The sequence below is a fragment of the Lepidochelys kempii genome, chromosome 27 (genome assembly GCF_965140285.1).
Source record: "Lepidochelys kempii isolate rLepKem1 chromosome 27, rLepKem1.hap1, whole genome shotgun sequence".
Taxonomy (NCBI): Eukaryota; Metazoa; Chordata; order Testudines; family Cheloniidae; genus Lepidochelys; species Lepidochelys kempii.
This window is the reverse complement of record NC_136406.1, coordinates 18635780-18651888: the sequence shown is the minus strand read 5'-3', so window position 1 is coordinate 18651888 and position 16109 is coordinate 18635780. Positions and strand designations below refer to the sequence as shown.

Here is a 16109-nt window from a genome sequence, read left to right as displayed (position 1 = left end):
TAAGAGTGTCTACCCAGTTATCCTATTGTTAGTACTAAGTCTTCCTGTAAAAGGTAGACGTCAGCGAAGAAATAAGGTCATTTGTATTTTACATAAATCAGTAAGACATACTAAATGTTTATGTGTGGACCCATAGTGATTGTGAGCCATATCATTCTGTCCAGTTCTATGCAGAACTTCCCACTGGCGTCATTGGGAATTCCACTTTAAAACAGATGGAGAGAGATGTTCCTCTGGTATGATCGAGAGCTGCTGGCTGTTTGTTTTGTTGTGAAATTCTAGTATGGTCAGTAACTAGTGCTGACATTACTAGGAGTACAAAACTGGACTGCATGAGCAAAGCTAAACCCTTTATGGTTCGCTCTAGGTTATAGTTTCAAAATTTAGCCCATTAGACTTTCCGAGACCATGCTGTGTAGAGCTGTCTATAAATAGCTCACAGCAGCAGAGGCCTTTCAGCATGAAGAATTAGCAGCTTATCTTCTAATTCTATAAGAGTTGTCCATCTTTGCAAGTCAATTCCAGTATAATGTCCGAAGTGCAGACAGGGGATTCAGACACAGATGCAGTGTACCAAAACAGCTTGGTAAAAATGGTCCCTCATTGCAGGTCCAGTACACAGACAGTGTGGTTAGACACTAAGCTTCCTCCTGACCATTACCATGGGACACATGGTTTGCAGTGTCCTCTCTCTCCCCATTGCCATTTTAGGTGATTTTTAGGGTTACTGTTGAAGAATGCCAGGTAGTGTGAGGGCAGGAGACTGTAAGGTGCAATGTTGGCAGAGTACAGGACTAGTATGGAAAGTCATGACGTACATACGGTTAACATGGGTGTGGGTAATAGGTGAGCAGCAGCTTAGCAGGCTAAGTATTAGTTCTAATATAGTTATTTTGTTTTTAGGTCTTGTCCATGTTGGAGATGAGCTAAAAGAAGTCAATGGGATTGCTGTGCTTCACAAACGACCAGAAGAAATTAGTCAGATTTTGGTCTGCTCTTATTTTTACTTTGAGATCTATTATTACCAAGTAGGCTTGTTAAAGCAGTAGCTAGGTGACCCTTGTCCCTCATTTAATAATATTACACAGGTATAACTGAGGACAGAATTGGGCTGTCTTTACAATGTGCTTATGAATTTATTCCAGCTTATGAATTTATTCCAACTGTTTATAATCAAATAAATAACTTTCAGTTTTAAAGTTAAGAAAGTTGCATGAAACTTCGAGTTTGATTCTGAACATGATGAATATGATAACCTAGGTTATCTATGGCTCTGACCAAGAGCTTCTCTTTTATGATTGGTTCATGACATGAGAATCGCAGATTAAAAAAATATATCCTTAAAATATATGCAGTGTATTCATAATGTGGAGTGCTAGGGAGCTGAACGAAGCCTCATCTCAGAGGCATGGGTCTCATGTAGGCTTCCTGCACAGCTGCAAACCTCTCTCCTCACCCCCTATGACATTAACACATTCTTGCTTAAATCCCTACTCAGACCCTCCTGTTCTCAAGCCCTGCGTATGTCTACCCCTTCACATACCTGCTCATCTCCACAAGGCCCCTGCCCCAAGAGAACCTTCTCTCCCACCGCTCTCGTATCCCCTCTTGTGCCTTGGCTCATCATGGTCTCTGTGAGGAATGAAGCTGATGGGTCAGGGAGGCAGATGGAACTGCTTTGATCAGCCAACCAGCTAATTTTGTTTTACATCAAAACGGTTTTGCTGACTAAAGGGAATAGCTGTGTTTAAAGTTTCAAAAGTGGCCTATATGTGAGATGAAGTTAGAATGTGTGTGAAGTATAGAGTTTCTGGGGACAGTAGTTATTTAACTAGACGGACTTGAAAAAAATATATAGAAAACATGACAAAACCTTTTTGAATTTTATCTGCAAAAATTAGTCAATATTGTACTTTAAAAAGACAGACTGTTCTATCCTGTGGATTGTGTCTAAATTGGAAACTAAATGTAATAATTAAATATGAAGAGAGATTTTTTAGTGCAAGCCTCAATATAGGCTTAGCTTGGGAGTCACTATACAGGTCTCCATAATTAAGAGGATACTGCACAGGGTAACACATACAAGGGATAAAAAGGAACAGAATATACACTTGACATCTTTGGGGCATCATGGTAACTACCATAAAGCTAAAAAAGTGTCTTTTCAAAGTTGAATGCCTTGGTTTGGCATGTGAAGGCTGAGATGATCAGACAATTCACTGGCACCAGAAACTGAATCAGAGTGTGCTGCAGCGTTTCTTTGTACTATTTCAATTGAAAGAAATGTATTTTTCTCTTTTTCTCAGGCTCAGTCTCAGGGATCAATAACATTAAAAATAATTCCGGCCATCAAAGAAGAAGATCGTCTGAAGGACAGCAAGGTATGAAACCCATCTGAAATCTCTCTTTAAAAATAAATAAATAAATAAAAAATCTAGGGCATAGTTCTGCAGTTCTTGTGCATGGAAGACTCTTGCTGATTTCATTGGGAAATACCAATTGCAAAATGAGACCCTAAATTGATTTATATCTAAAGGAATAATATGGTACTCTCAGAAAGAAAATTTTTGCTAAACAGAAATAATTTGGAAGATTCCAGGCTGCATATGAACACTAATTTTGCGACAAGCTACGGTACAAATCTACTCTGTGCTAGCCTGTCGCACATGAAGTGGCCATGTGGACCTTGCTGCTGTGCACTCAAAGTTTCTTTGTGCACTTTAATTTACACCAATTTCAAAGTGCACAGTAGAACATGTAGTGCACAACAGGCTAGAATGGGTAGATTTACACTTTATCTTACCACAAACTAAGGGTCTGGTTAACTCTTGATGCATCTTCCCTTGTAGCATTTCCAATATCTAGCATTTTCTCTTGCTCCATAAAACCAAAACTCTTATCCAGGTCTGCACCATCTCTCACCTTGAGAACTGTAACCACCTCCTCTCTGGCCTTCTTGAAATCCACTCAAGTCAAAATGCTGCTGCCATTTTCCTTGCACATAGCTTTGACAGTGTTACCCCACTAACTCTGAGGTCCCTTCACTGACTCCAACTTCTTCACTGCATAAATGCAAACTTCAGGTCCTCCCCTTCAAAACTCTTCATGACTAAACCTCCTGTGTTCTTACCCAGTTGTCTATATTGGTCATGAACCAGCCCAACAATTGCAGTCTCCAGTGTCTGCTAATCCTTTTCAAGGACTCCTTCCTGGCAGCTCCACATGCATGGAGTACCCTCTCATAATCAATTCACAAATCCACTTTTAGATCCTTTCAAATATATTTCAAGCTCCATTTCTCTTATGACCATAGTAAGATGCCTAATAATGACTGGCAGGTTGCATGCTACAGATTCTTCTAAATCTGGTGTCCATTTGTGTAGTACAAAAAAAGTTTTGTAGATACTGAATCGCATAACTTTTATAAATAAATAGCTAATCTACACAAACTTGTGTTTCCATTACTGTTACCATATCGCCCCCTCCCTAGCCCCTCTCCTTATTTTCCCTCTAGCCAGTTGTTATATTTTGTCCTTATTTAGACAAAGATGGTTTCAGTTAGGACTGTCTGAGTAGATGTTTGTGCAGTGCCCAGTGCAGTGAGGCCCCGGTCCTTCTTTGGGCCTTGGTGTGCTACCACACTACTTCTTTTTCCTAGGTACTATCAAAGTCACATTTTCTACAGTAGTGAGCAAATCAAATTTGTATGTAAGTGTAGCTTGATACTCCTCCACTTCAGTATGAAACCACATATAATCTGTATAATATTTAGGGATGTGGAAATGCCATTTTAAAAGTGCTTTAAAATTCTACATGGGACAAACGGCAAAGAGTATGTTATTTTTTTCTTAAAGGTATTTATGAGGGCACTCTTCTGCTATAATCCAAAAGAGGACAAAGCCATTCCCTGTCAGGAGGCAGGATTGCCATTTAAGAGAAGACACATCTTAGAAGTTGTGAGCCAGGATGATCCAACATGGTGGCAAGCAAAGCGTGTTGGTGATACCAACCTCAGGGCAGGATTGATCCCTTCAAAACAGTTCCAAGAAAGGTTTGTCAGTGAAAGTTATAGGATGATACATTCATTAATCATAACCATAATGTTATATTATTTTTGTGGTGCTTTTAGTGCTTCAGCACTTTGTTTGGGGACATTCCTGTCATAAAATAAGAAGTAAGTATAGGAAATGCTGGATCAGGCTAGGAGGCTATCTGCTCTGGCATCCTGTCTCTGGCAGTGGCCAATACCAAAAGCGCCAGAGAAAGGTGCCAAAATCCCCAAAATGGACAAATGATGCAAATAGCCTTCCTAGCTTTGGCAATAAATTGTTAGTTTATGTCCTGAAGCATGAAGGCTGACATAGTTTCTCCTTTTTTTTTTTTTTAACCTAGTGTAAATGTCTCTCCCTTGAACTTTTGTAAGTTCTTGACCTTATGGATACCATGTGGCAGTGAGCTCCACAGGTGCCTTATACATTGCATAACAAGTATTCTCATTGTTAAATTTGTTTCATTATTGGAAATACTTTACACAGGAAGATATTTTGTGATTACAAAGTAATTTTCTCCCTGTGCTTCACTTTTCTCCTCTACAAAATGGAGATAATACTTCCTATATCTTCTCCACAGTGAGGATTTTGAGGCTAAATTAATTTTGTTAAGGTGAAATGCTTATGTGGAAGGGGCTATATGAATGGACAATGTTACACAGTGCAGCTGCCATAGTGGAGAAACAAGGTGCCCTTCCTTTTTATTATGCAAGAAGACTGTATAGTTTAGGTTGATTTTACTACTTAGCATTTTGGCCATTTCCAAAACAGACTTGAGATGAAATCTAGAAGAAAGGTTGCCACAATTTCCTAAATAAAAATTATGTAAATTGGTTAAGCCATGTATAAATAACTGAGCTGCAGCAAGTAGATTGTAGTTCATAATACAAATCTGCACTATGTAATACAGATATGGAAATGAGAGGTTCAGCCCACAGCATATACATTTAAGCACATGAAAAATATTTTTGGCACAACGATAAATGAAGAAGCTGCCAAGACACATAACATATGGCGACAGCAAAACACTGTCTGGAATTGTCCAGGATATTGGAGAGAAGATCCTGAACAACTATTTTTTCAAGAATAAGGGAAAACAAGGAATAACATGGGAACTGCTGATCACGGATAGTATTGGGACAGCTGGAAGGTAGACAGCAAGATAAACTGTTTTCTATCCAAACTCTATAGCAAGTTTTTTTAGTCTGGCATCTGGCACTGCCCACTGTCAGAAGGCTGCATACTGGGCTAGAGGGACAATTGTCCTGACCCAATATGGCCATCCTTATATTAGTTCCGAGAAGCGATCTAAAGTAAGGACCTGATCCTGCTTGCTCCTGAGCACCACAAGCTCTCATAAAATCATAGAATCATAGAATATCAGGGTTGGAAGGGACCTCAGGAGGTCATCTAGTCCAACCCCCTGCTCAAAAGCAGGACCAATCCCCAATTAAATCATCCCAGCCAGGGCTTTGTCAAGCCTGACCTTAAAAACTTGTAAGGAAGGAGATTCCACCACCTCCCTAGGCAACGCATTCCAGTGTTTCACCACTCTCCTGGTGAAAAAGTTTTTCCTAATATCCAACCTAAACCTCCCCCACTGCAACTTGAGACCATTACTCCTCGTTCTGTCATCTGCTACCACTGAGAATAGTCTAGAACCATCCTCTCTGGAACCACCTCTCAGGTAGTTGAAAGCAGCTATCAAATCCCCCCTCATTCTTCTCTTCTGCAGACTAAACAATCCCAGTTCCCTCAGCCTCTCCTCATAAGTCATGTGTTCCAGACCCCTAATCATTTTTGTTGCCCTTCGCTGGACTCCTTCCAATTTATCCACATCCTTCTTGTAGTGTGGGGCCCAAAACTGGACACAGTACTCCAGATGAGGCCTCACCAATGTTGAATAGAGGGGGACGATCACGTCCCTCGATCTGCTCGCTATGCCCCTACTTATACATCCCAAAATGCCATTGGCCTTCTTGGCAACAAGGGCACACTGCTGACTCATATCCAGCTTCTCGTCCACTGTCACCCCTAGGTCCTTTTCTGCAGAACTGCTGCCTAGCCATTCAGTCCCTAGTCTGTAGCTGTGCATTGGCTTCTTCCATCCTAAGTGCAGGACCCTGCACTTATCCTTATTGAACCTCATCAGATTTCTTTTGGCCCAATCCTCCAATTTGTCTAGGTCCCTCTGTATCCTATCCCTGCCCTCCAGTGTATCTACCACTCCTCCCAGTTTCGTATCATCCACAAATTTGCTGAGAGTGCAATTCACACCATCCTCCAGATCATTTATGAAGATATTGAACAAAACCAGCCCCAGGACCGACCCCTGGGGCACTCCACTTGACACCGGCTGCCAACTAGACATGGAGCCATTGATCACTACCCGTTGAGCCTGACAATCTAGCCAACTTTCTACCCTTTCTACCCTACTCTCATTAAATTGTGACTTCTTAGGAGCAGAGTAAGAGTGTGCGTGATTTCTACATAATGTTAAAATCATCCTTCTGAAAGAAGATGTTCTGTTACAGGTAGAGAGGAGACCAACAAGAACAGAAAAGGGTCTTTTCCCCTTTATACCCAGATACTCATTGTTACCCATTCAAGTGGCATCTCTTGCCTCTACTTAGAAGATCAAGTTTTTTTCCAGGCAACTTCTGATTGGGTTTGAGCTGAGCAGGGAAGCCATACAGAAAAGCGACCTTTATCACTTGGAGATAAGTCCTGAAGCTGCCTTGAAGACTTACCATCACCATTAGGGATTCATTACAGACATCTCCCCCTAAAGAGCTTCTACTGCCACTGGGATTTGGGGCACAGCAATACTAATGCTGCTTGGAGCCAAAGATGGGGGAAAATACCGCCATGTGATACCAATTCAGGTGGAGAGGACCTGAAAGAGGCCACACTGAACAACTGCTAAGGTCCGGATGAAGAGAAACTACTGTGAATAATCACCACAGCTGGTGAGACAAGAACAAAAAGAAACTACTCCAAGCGCTTCAGTTTTTCCTGGTGGAGGATGGGGTTCCCCGTTTTCTCCTCAGGAGAGAGTTCTTCTACTGGAAAGCGAAACCAGAACTGCCTGCCCAAGTTACCACTTCTGTGGGAGTGAATTACTGCAGCAGCAGAGTGTAGTAATTAAGGCTTCTTCTTGTTTTAATGTTCAGAGCTATTATGAAGTTTCCATGACAAACAAGGCTGCATTATGCAAAAATGAGAGAGTCTAAAAGGGGCTGTTGCCTGTAAATGCTATTAATGAACATTGCAGCAAATGCCAGGTATCAGAGGGGTAGCCATGTTAGTCTGTATCCACAATAACAACGAGGAGTCCAGTGGCACCTTAAAGACTAATAGATTTATTTGGGCCTAAGCTTCTGTGGGTAAACAGATACAGTCATAAATATATGCACTGGCACATGAAGAGTGTATATATGCCAGTGTATATATTTATGCCTGTATCTGTAATTTTCACTCCATGCATCTGAAGAAATGGGTTTTTTACCCACAAAAGCTTAGGCCCAAATAAATCTGTTAGTCTTTAAGGTGCCACCGGACTCCTTGTTGTTTTTGCAGCAAATGGAGATGTCTTTGAACAGCATGAGATTTTGAAGTGAAGCAAGTGGAAGGATCTAGCAATGATTTCAACATCTGTGTTACATATTTTGTACTAGTATTGAGTTTTTACACATGCTGATCTCTTAAAACAATAAGAGAAAAGCATCAGATATTACCTTAGACTAAAATATTAAGTGTGTGTCAGGCCGGCTCTGAGCTCCTTAAATGCAAGGAGGTAGTTGATGTATTTCTGTGATAGTCTTTCCCTGGTATATTCACCTTTTGGCATCTCTTTTCCACCTGTTACCCAGCAGTGACAATTTGAAGTCATTAAATATAATGTTTAAAAAATGCATCTAAGCCAGAATCAGATAAGTTTGCCTTTTGCAAAGTGTTGCAAGAAAAAGCTTTAATTTTTCATCTGCCATACCATCATATGTATAAATTGTCTATATTAAAATTCTTTATAAGTCACTCATGTATAACTATTTAATATTTAGGCGTTTGAATTATAGAAGAACTATAGGCACTCTGCAAAACTCCAAAACTGTAAAGAAGCCATTATGTAAGTTTCAACAGATCTTTATTTCTTCAATGAATTCACTGTTGATATATCAACTTTCCAGTAGGTTGACATGATTTTAATCATGTGCTTAAATATTTGTTACTCTGATGTCATAGATAATGTTAATGATGATTAGCTGTCACATGGAAGGATTTGGGTTTGCGTTTTGCCCAGTATTGCGAGTCCCAGGCATTCAAAAACAAAACAAAAAAGAAAACCAATGAATGAGCCCCCAAAGTCATAAGATTGAATTAAAAATAATGAAATTTTAAAATAATGAGATGTTAAACATAATAAAGTTTAGACTTGTTATTTACCAGCTGGGCTTTGAGCTTTAGGGGTGTCTGTGAGCGGGGTGGAATGGGGGTCACATTTTCAAGCTTTTCTTTGCAAGCTCAAGGGCCAGAAATGTACTTAAAAATAAGAAAAGAGGGGTTAAGGGGGAAGCTGAGATTATCACATAATCTTATGATTTCAAAAACTGGGGTTTTAAAGGCCCTCACAAAATAATCAAAGATTCATGATAAAAAACACAACAGACAAGAGTTGGGAACACTTCCCACCTCTGGACATCTGTGCTTCAGGTTGAAAGGAGAATTTAACATCACTGTCCCATTCCTTACAGTCTATGCCATAAGAAAGCTTTAGCATGTGGAAGGAAACAGCTATTGGATGTTTATTAGCAGCAGCAGCTGCTGCTGCTAATGATGGAGGGGGGGGTTGGTAAAAGGGTCTCAAAAGAGAAGAAGAAAATGATACTCCTCCTGGGATCATAGAATGTAGGATGAAAGGCTGGGTGGCAGTTCTGTGTTACCACTAAGTGTAACTGGTTAAATGCTGCCCTTGAATGCTTACATTCAGCTCTTGTTGGAGTAAGAGTGCCATGTGGATGGGTGAGGCTAGAATTTGCCCCCGTATTGCCACATCGATTTAGAAAATAAAGATGCTGCTGTGCACTAGCCAAGACAGCTGGAAACCAAAGTGTAAGTTTTCAGAAATCAAGTAAATAAAGCTAGGTATCAAACTGCTGTTTTTGGAAACAAATGAATGTGCATCCCCAGTGCAACAAGTGAGCTTCTGGTCTCTCACACTCACCATCTGTTTACCTTTCAGTACTATATACATATACATTAGCCACAGAGAGGAAAGAGTGTACACGCAAGACAGCTGTCAGATAAGTTTATAAATCAAAGTGTTTCCAAATAAAATGGTTTCAATTAGCCTTTGTTAGGATGCATGTAATGCCAATTGCCTCCTACTGCTTTTAATAAGACACTCTCAAGGAAGCCAATTAATCAGAGCTGCTGGATTTAATACTACACTTTTGCAAAGGCTCCTGAGCTGGTGTGGAGATATTAAGGGGAAACATCACTTCATAGGTTCTTTTAGTATAATTTACTGACTAGTCTCACAAGCAAGAAGATTCTTCCCTTCATTCCATTGTGATTCTCAGTCATTTGTCTGCCCATCTTATAACTGTCTCACTTCTATCTTTTACGCTAACTGCAGATGATCAGTCTTCTGAGAAAGGTAGGTGCTCTGCCTATCTTGGTATGAACAAACAATGCCTTTTCCTAAACAGACAGGAACTCCCAAAGCAAAGGGGAATGCTAAAGACAATTTGCTCCTACAGCCATTTTTCTGAATTAGAATTAACCTCAAGGTATCTACAAAAATACTCAGTTTCCAATTTACTCCAAATCTAGGACAAGTGCTTCTTGTTAGCTGCTATGGGCCAAATCCTGTGTTAATTTACACCTTCTGCAGCCTGCTCAGGTCCACATGGTGAACAGGAATTATAAACTGATGCAAAACTTGGTGGGTTTGGAGTTCTACAAAAGAAAAAAAGGGTTACCTTGACACTTTCTGGGACACCAGTGTCAATCTGGTTTCATTGTCTTGGCTATTAATTTGCACTGCGTTTTACTATGTTACTTTCATTCTAATCAACTGAATTAAGATCATGTTGTTTATAATAGCCATTGTATTACTTCCTTGTCTTTTTAAACAGCAGGTGTTTTCTTAATTAACTGCTGTTCCTGCTGATATTCTCTCACATTGAATGTGCTCCTTTAGAAAAGGATGTCTCAGGTGTTGAAATTTAATTCCACTGACTTCGCTCATAGTACAAACTGCCTTCTGTCATCAGATGGCTAGTGACTTTTTTTTAGCTTTTGGGGGAGAGGCTCTAGGAGGGAGGAAGAGAAGCAAACAGCTAGTTACAGCGATGAGGGGGAAAATTTAAGAATCTTATACTTAAAGTTACTACAAATATATTCTGTTACAGTAGGCATACAATTCACTGTTCTTCACCTGCATTGAAAGAAAAGACCCCATTAATTTTACTGGACTGATATGCAGATATCTGGGACAGAAAAAAAGAGTCCTTTCTTTGGGCTGGCATCTTTTGCTATTTAAGGACTTAAGTAAAGTTAGCATGTTGCCTTTAATGTGTGTAACGTTTTGCAGGAGTGCCCTTAAAGTATAAAAAGCCAAGCTGTTTTCTTTCAGTAAGTGAGCAAGTATGACCCTTTTTTTAGTATTTTACTGTGTATAGCTATTACATTCTGCAGATTCTAGTGATTACATTTTTACTGTGCATGCTCTTGGTTTGTGTATATTATTGTATATGAATGACCCAGAGATCTGATAAAAAGCCAGTGTTAGTCTTATAATATGCTTTTTATCTATCTTTTTTTTACAAGAGATTAGCACAGAAACAACATTAAATTTGTTGACTGTCAGTTTGAGTTCAGAGCGATGCTTCGTCTATGGTTCTCACTATTGTACTAAATGGTGCTTGAGTCTAACAAGAAGAAGTGTTCTGGATTATTAGATCCATTTGCAATCCTATGTACCAGGGAAGGTAGCGAATGAATGCCAGCCCTTCCTCTGAGTTGCTTTGTTTTTATGGGCATATAGTATTTATATTGCTTAAATGTTCTCTAACAGCAACTCTAAGCAGATGCGATGATCAATAAAAAATTTTTTACTGAGAGATGTATTCTGAGACATTAAATGGCAATTTAATATAAGGCATTAGCCATGGGCTAAACTAGTTATCATTAGTACTTGTTTATATTGATAATACAGGATGCAAAATCTTTTCCCCCAAACCACATAACATAGGTATTGTAACATCTTGCTTCCCCTTCTCTCATCATCTTTATTAACAGAAGACTGTGACTGTGAGGGATATTTCAATGGACAATATATAGGTGAGGAACCTAATTCCCAGTACTTTTTCCTGTAAAATTGGTGTGTATAATAATATGCTTCTCTTTAAATCAAGTTGCTTTTCATCTGAATTTGTTTCATGTGAGTTGTTAACTCGAAAACTGCATGCAAGGATACAACAGGCCACTGACGAAGCCTGAGCTTGGCACCAAGGATTCAAGAAGAATTCATCCCAAGGCAGCTCCTTTGTTGTGGAGACTCAAATACCTCTTTCCCCTGTTTTCCACCTGATAAACAAATGCAGTTAGTTGTCATGAACTTCCCATGGAATAGATGTATTTATGCTACAGTAGGGGGTTCATTGTATCTCTTTTATGGAGTTAAGAATTCTACTATTCCTACCCTTCCCCATCATTATAAACAAACTGGTGCATGTGATGCTTAAGACAAGCCAGTTTTCACCATACTAGTTCTTATTGAAAGACAAGCAGCTTGGACAATGTTTGTTATATTTTGCTCTTTAGCTGGTTTGCGGAGGAGCTTTAGGTTAAGTCGAAAGGAGAAACACAACAACCAGAATCAAGCAAAGCAAGCAGACATATCTGAGTTCCTAACATATGAAGAAGTCACTAAATATCAGCAGCAGCCGGGAGAAAAGCAGAGACTGGTGGTTTTGATTGGTATGTCGCAAAACTGGTCAGAAATTTTTCCATCAACATTTTTTTTAAAAAGACCTTTTAAAATGAAAAGCTGAAAAAATTCCCTTCCAGAAGCTCCAAAGCAGCACTCTGAGTCTTGGCAAGGTCCTGTAGTTTACCCTGATTTCCTGCCAAAAAGTTTTGACCAGGACCTAGACATGTTTAGCTGTTAGAATAATTTATAAAAAACTGGATGTCAGAGAAAAGGAGGCTCAGTAAGATTTTCTGCAGTTCAGTAAGCCTAGCAACTCTGAGTCTAGGTATTTTTCCAGGGTAGCTTAGAGTCTGGGGGGTATCCAGAAAAACTAAATGCTGTGAACATAGAGTTTCTGCTACAGTGACTGGATAAATATCTGGTCTCCTGCCATTTAGGATTCAAGCTGCTGCTAGTGATGCTCTTTAAGGTAGAATGGGGGTGGGACATGAGTTCTTGCTGTTTTGTGCACAGATTTCTTTAAACCCTCTCCTACATCATGCATCCTATTTGTGAGATTGAAAATATTCCTTCATTCTGTTTGCAATATTTCTTTCAGAACCTAAACAAATCAGTTTTCATTTCCTTATTGCTTAGGTTCTTTAGGAGCCAGACTAAATGAGCTCAAGCAGAAAGTTGTGTCAGAGAATCCACAGGAATATGGTGTTGCAGTACCACGTAAGTAACATTTACAGGAATCTGTTTGTCCCCACCTTTTACTGTATACTGCATGCAGTAATATAGTGATTGATTGCACTACTATCCAGTCTGTTCCTGTTCCCACACTATTTACATGCATTTTTCAGAATTAGCTCAAGTTCTTCCCCCTCCTTTTGAGAGTCTGTATTTGTCTCTTATTGACTCAGCATATCACATCTCTTTCTGGGAGTATATACAGAATCTAGAATCTTGTCAGCTCCTTTGATATTTTTTTTTATTTCCCAAATGAACAGATTGCTTTTCTCAATATCCATTAAAAAAATGACTGACTACAGGGGGGAAGAAATTAGACTGTAAATCTCAAAAATTAGAATTAAAATGAAACATTTCTTATGATTCAGCAAAGAAGATAAATGTATGCTTCTTTGTTCCTATTTAAAGATGATGGTGCTGGATTAGGTACAGAGTTTTAATTCATCAATTTAATTAGAGAGAGAAAAATATTAATCTTAAGAAACAGAGAACAATAAAGCAGGCAGACTCCTTAAAATGGAAAACTGATATTTTGAAGCCTGGATTAACATGTTAATTCTCTTCATACACACAGAGCCACAGTGATATGCAAGACTGGAATTTAAAAACTTATTTCAAAGTGTGGTTTTGCTCTGCTGGTGCATGAATTTATGGTCTATCAGTTATATGGAGATGGGGGCTGATGGTATACAGATTGAAATTAGCAGTTTTTTAAGAACTTTGCAATAATATCACTGTGTATCTTGTTATCTGAGGGCCCCAAAAACTGATTTAGAGTTATACTGATCAATTTGTCTTCCAAAAGTTTTAAACTTATATCAAGGGAACTTCTAATGTTTGGATAGAGGCTGTTTCGCCCCCAACCCATGTGTGTAAATTTTATTTGGATTTACACACATCTGATTTAGATTGCTGGCTTTGACATGTTTCTCTTCCAGTAGCCCTTTGTTAAAGATGTGCATCACATACAGACATAATTTGTATTAGTTTTTTAAATCTGAATTTGATGTACTTGTAACATTGGAAAGTTATGGGTTTACACTTTCATGGTCAGCTTGTATCAAGCTGTGCAAATGGTCACCAGAGTGTACTGTTAAAGTAAAGGGATGACTAATAGTCATTTCTTAAGGAAATTAAAAGAAATGACAACTTCAAAGCTAAGGAAAGAAGAGCTATACTTATATAGATGGTGTATATATGGCATGAAAAAAATTAGAGTGTTACAGGAGGAGAGCAGGTAGATAATTTAGCATCCGTGAGGAATGAACAATGCTGTAATGAGAAAGCAGAGAGAACAATTCAACAGGAGGAGGTAACAGAACAAAATAACTGAGGTGAAATGAAAGTATCTACATACTGGAAATGGCCCACCTTGATTATCATACACATTGTAAGGAGAGTGATCACTTTAGATAAGCTGTTACCAGCAGGAGAGTGGGATGGGGGGAGAGAAAACCTTTTGTAGTGATAAATACCCATTTTTTCATGGTCTGTGTGTATAAAAACATCTTCTGTATTTTCCACAGTATGCATCCGATGAAGTGAGCTGTAGCTCACAAAAGCTTATGCTCAAATAAATTGGTTAGTCTCTAAGGTACCATAAGTACTCCTTTTCTTTTTGCGAATACAGACTAACATGGCTGTTACTCTGAAACCTATCTACATATAGTGACTTTTGCTTAATATATTGAATGAGAATCCATGATTGAACATTTAATATGATGTTGGTCCTGGTGAGAGTTGAGAACACACAGAAAACCAATAATTTTTAGGCTTAACAGTTAACGTTCTGAGTCTTTACCTATCTAATGCTCTAGGACTTTCTTCTTAATTCACCTCTGCTGTGCTTGTCCATCTGCAGTGTTTCTCAGCAGAGCAGGATTCATTCCCATAAATATTTGCCCCAAATCTATCATTCCTATACTTTATCCTAATTTTACACTAGTGGACAGGTATTTGAGTGCACTAGACTTCAAAGCACAAATATACAAGCGTTGCCAACCAGATGCATTAAAAAGCCACAGGTTAGATCCCAAGGATCAGGCTATTTAAGCTAATCATGAGAATCAATAAACAAAACAGTGATACCCTAACTGCAGCTTTCGAGCTGCAAATGCCTGTTTAATGGTGTCTCCTGTGGTTCTTTGCAGCATATGATATTAAAACACTGAATTAATTATTAACCAATCAGGATGCTTTTACTATGTTATTAATCAATTAAGTTAATAACTTAATACAAGTTGATATTATCAGAGCATATACTCTTTAAATGTGACTGGTACTATAGAAAAATGAAACAATGAGTTCACACTACTGTGGTTCTTCTGGGTAATGTTGACTGCTAATTTGACTCCTGAACCACTGAGGTCTGAGTACCATTGATTTAAACCAAACAGACAAATAAAAGCAAAAAAACAGCAACGGCAATGTTAATGTTGAGATTAATTGTACAACAGGCAAGAGCTCAAATTCTGATAGCAAACAGGTTTGTTTTCCTGTGCGTTACATTGGTATTTTATTGCAATATAAAATCTTGAAATAATTAAACAGAATATACTAAAGGTAACAGTTTTACAATGTCATGTCACCGTGGAAAATAACTTACTTCCCTACTGTAACTGGATTAAGGAAAAAATGAAATTTGATTTCAACAGTTGTGCAGGAATAGAGAACTACATGATGCAATTTTAAAGTTACTGGATTCAAAAGCAAGAATACTGAAAGAAGCTTGTGATAGCGAACTACTAATATTTTAAAATGTGAACAATACATAAGACACGTAGTGTATTGTGACGGGGCAAGGCCAGAAGGCTATAGAAAAGTAGTGGGAGATAGATATATTAGCTCCAGGCTAAACAAATCCCTGGTACCAAGATAAGTTAAATGGCAGCTGCTCCAGGTCAATTAGGACACCTGGGGCGATTAAGAACTTTCCAGAAGGGAGGGAGAATGCCAGGTTGATTGGGACACCTGAAGCCAATCAGGGACTGGCTGAAACTAGTTAAAAGCCTCCCAGCCAGTCTGGTGGGTGTGGATGTCAGGAGCTATGGGAGGAAGTTGTGCTGTTGGAGAGACTGAGTAGTACACACCATATCAGGCACAAGGAAGGAGTCTCTGAGGTAAGGGTGAAGTGGAGCCTGAGGAAGTGGAGGCTGCTGTGGGGAAGTAGCCCAGGGAATGATACGTGTCCTGTTTCTAAAAGGTCAGCTACCATAGTTGATACTATTAAGGTCCCTGGGCTGGAGCCTGGAGTAGAGGGCGGGCCTGGGCTCTTCCCCCCCCCCCCCAAACCTGTTTTGCCCCCTCCCTGATTAATCACTGAGACTGGGAGACAACAGAGACTGTACAAGGGAGGATAGCTTCTCCTCACCTCCCTTGCTGGCTTATGGTGA

General features: G+C 39.2%; 1 protein-coding gene across 6 annotated transcripts in view; it reads left to right on the top strand.

Moving 5' to 3' along the window:
* The window catches only part of MPP3 (MAGUK p55 scaffold protein 3), a 111564-nt gene that overhangs the window by 67886 nt on the left and 27569 nt on the right, over positions 1-16109 (top strand). For 5 of the 6 annotated variants that reach the window (XM_073325892.2, XM_073325895.2, XM_073325896.2 and 2 more), the window contains 8 exons: positions 904-989; positions 2307-2381; positions 3855-4051; positions 8111-8175; positions 9685-9705; positions 11352-11393; positions 11877-12032; positions 12622-12702. In XM_073325892.2, coding sequence (XP_073181993.1) covers positions 904-989; positions 2307-2381; positions 3855-4051; positions 8111-8175; positions 9685-9705; positions 11352-11393; positions 11877-12032; positions 12622-12702 — 723 coding nt within the window. The remainder of the gene's footprint in view (positions 1-903; positions 990-2306; positions 2382-3854; positions 4052-8110; positions 8176-9684; positions 9706-11351; positions 11394-11876; positions 12033-12621; positions 12703-16109) is intronic. The other variant, XM_073325893.2, reaches the window with a different exon arrangement.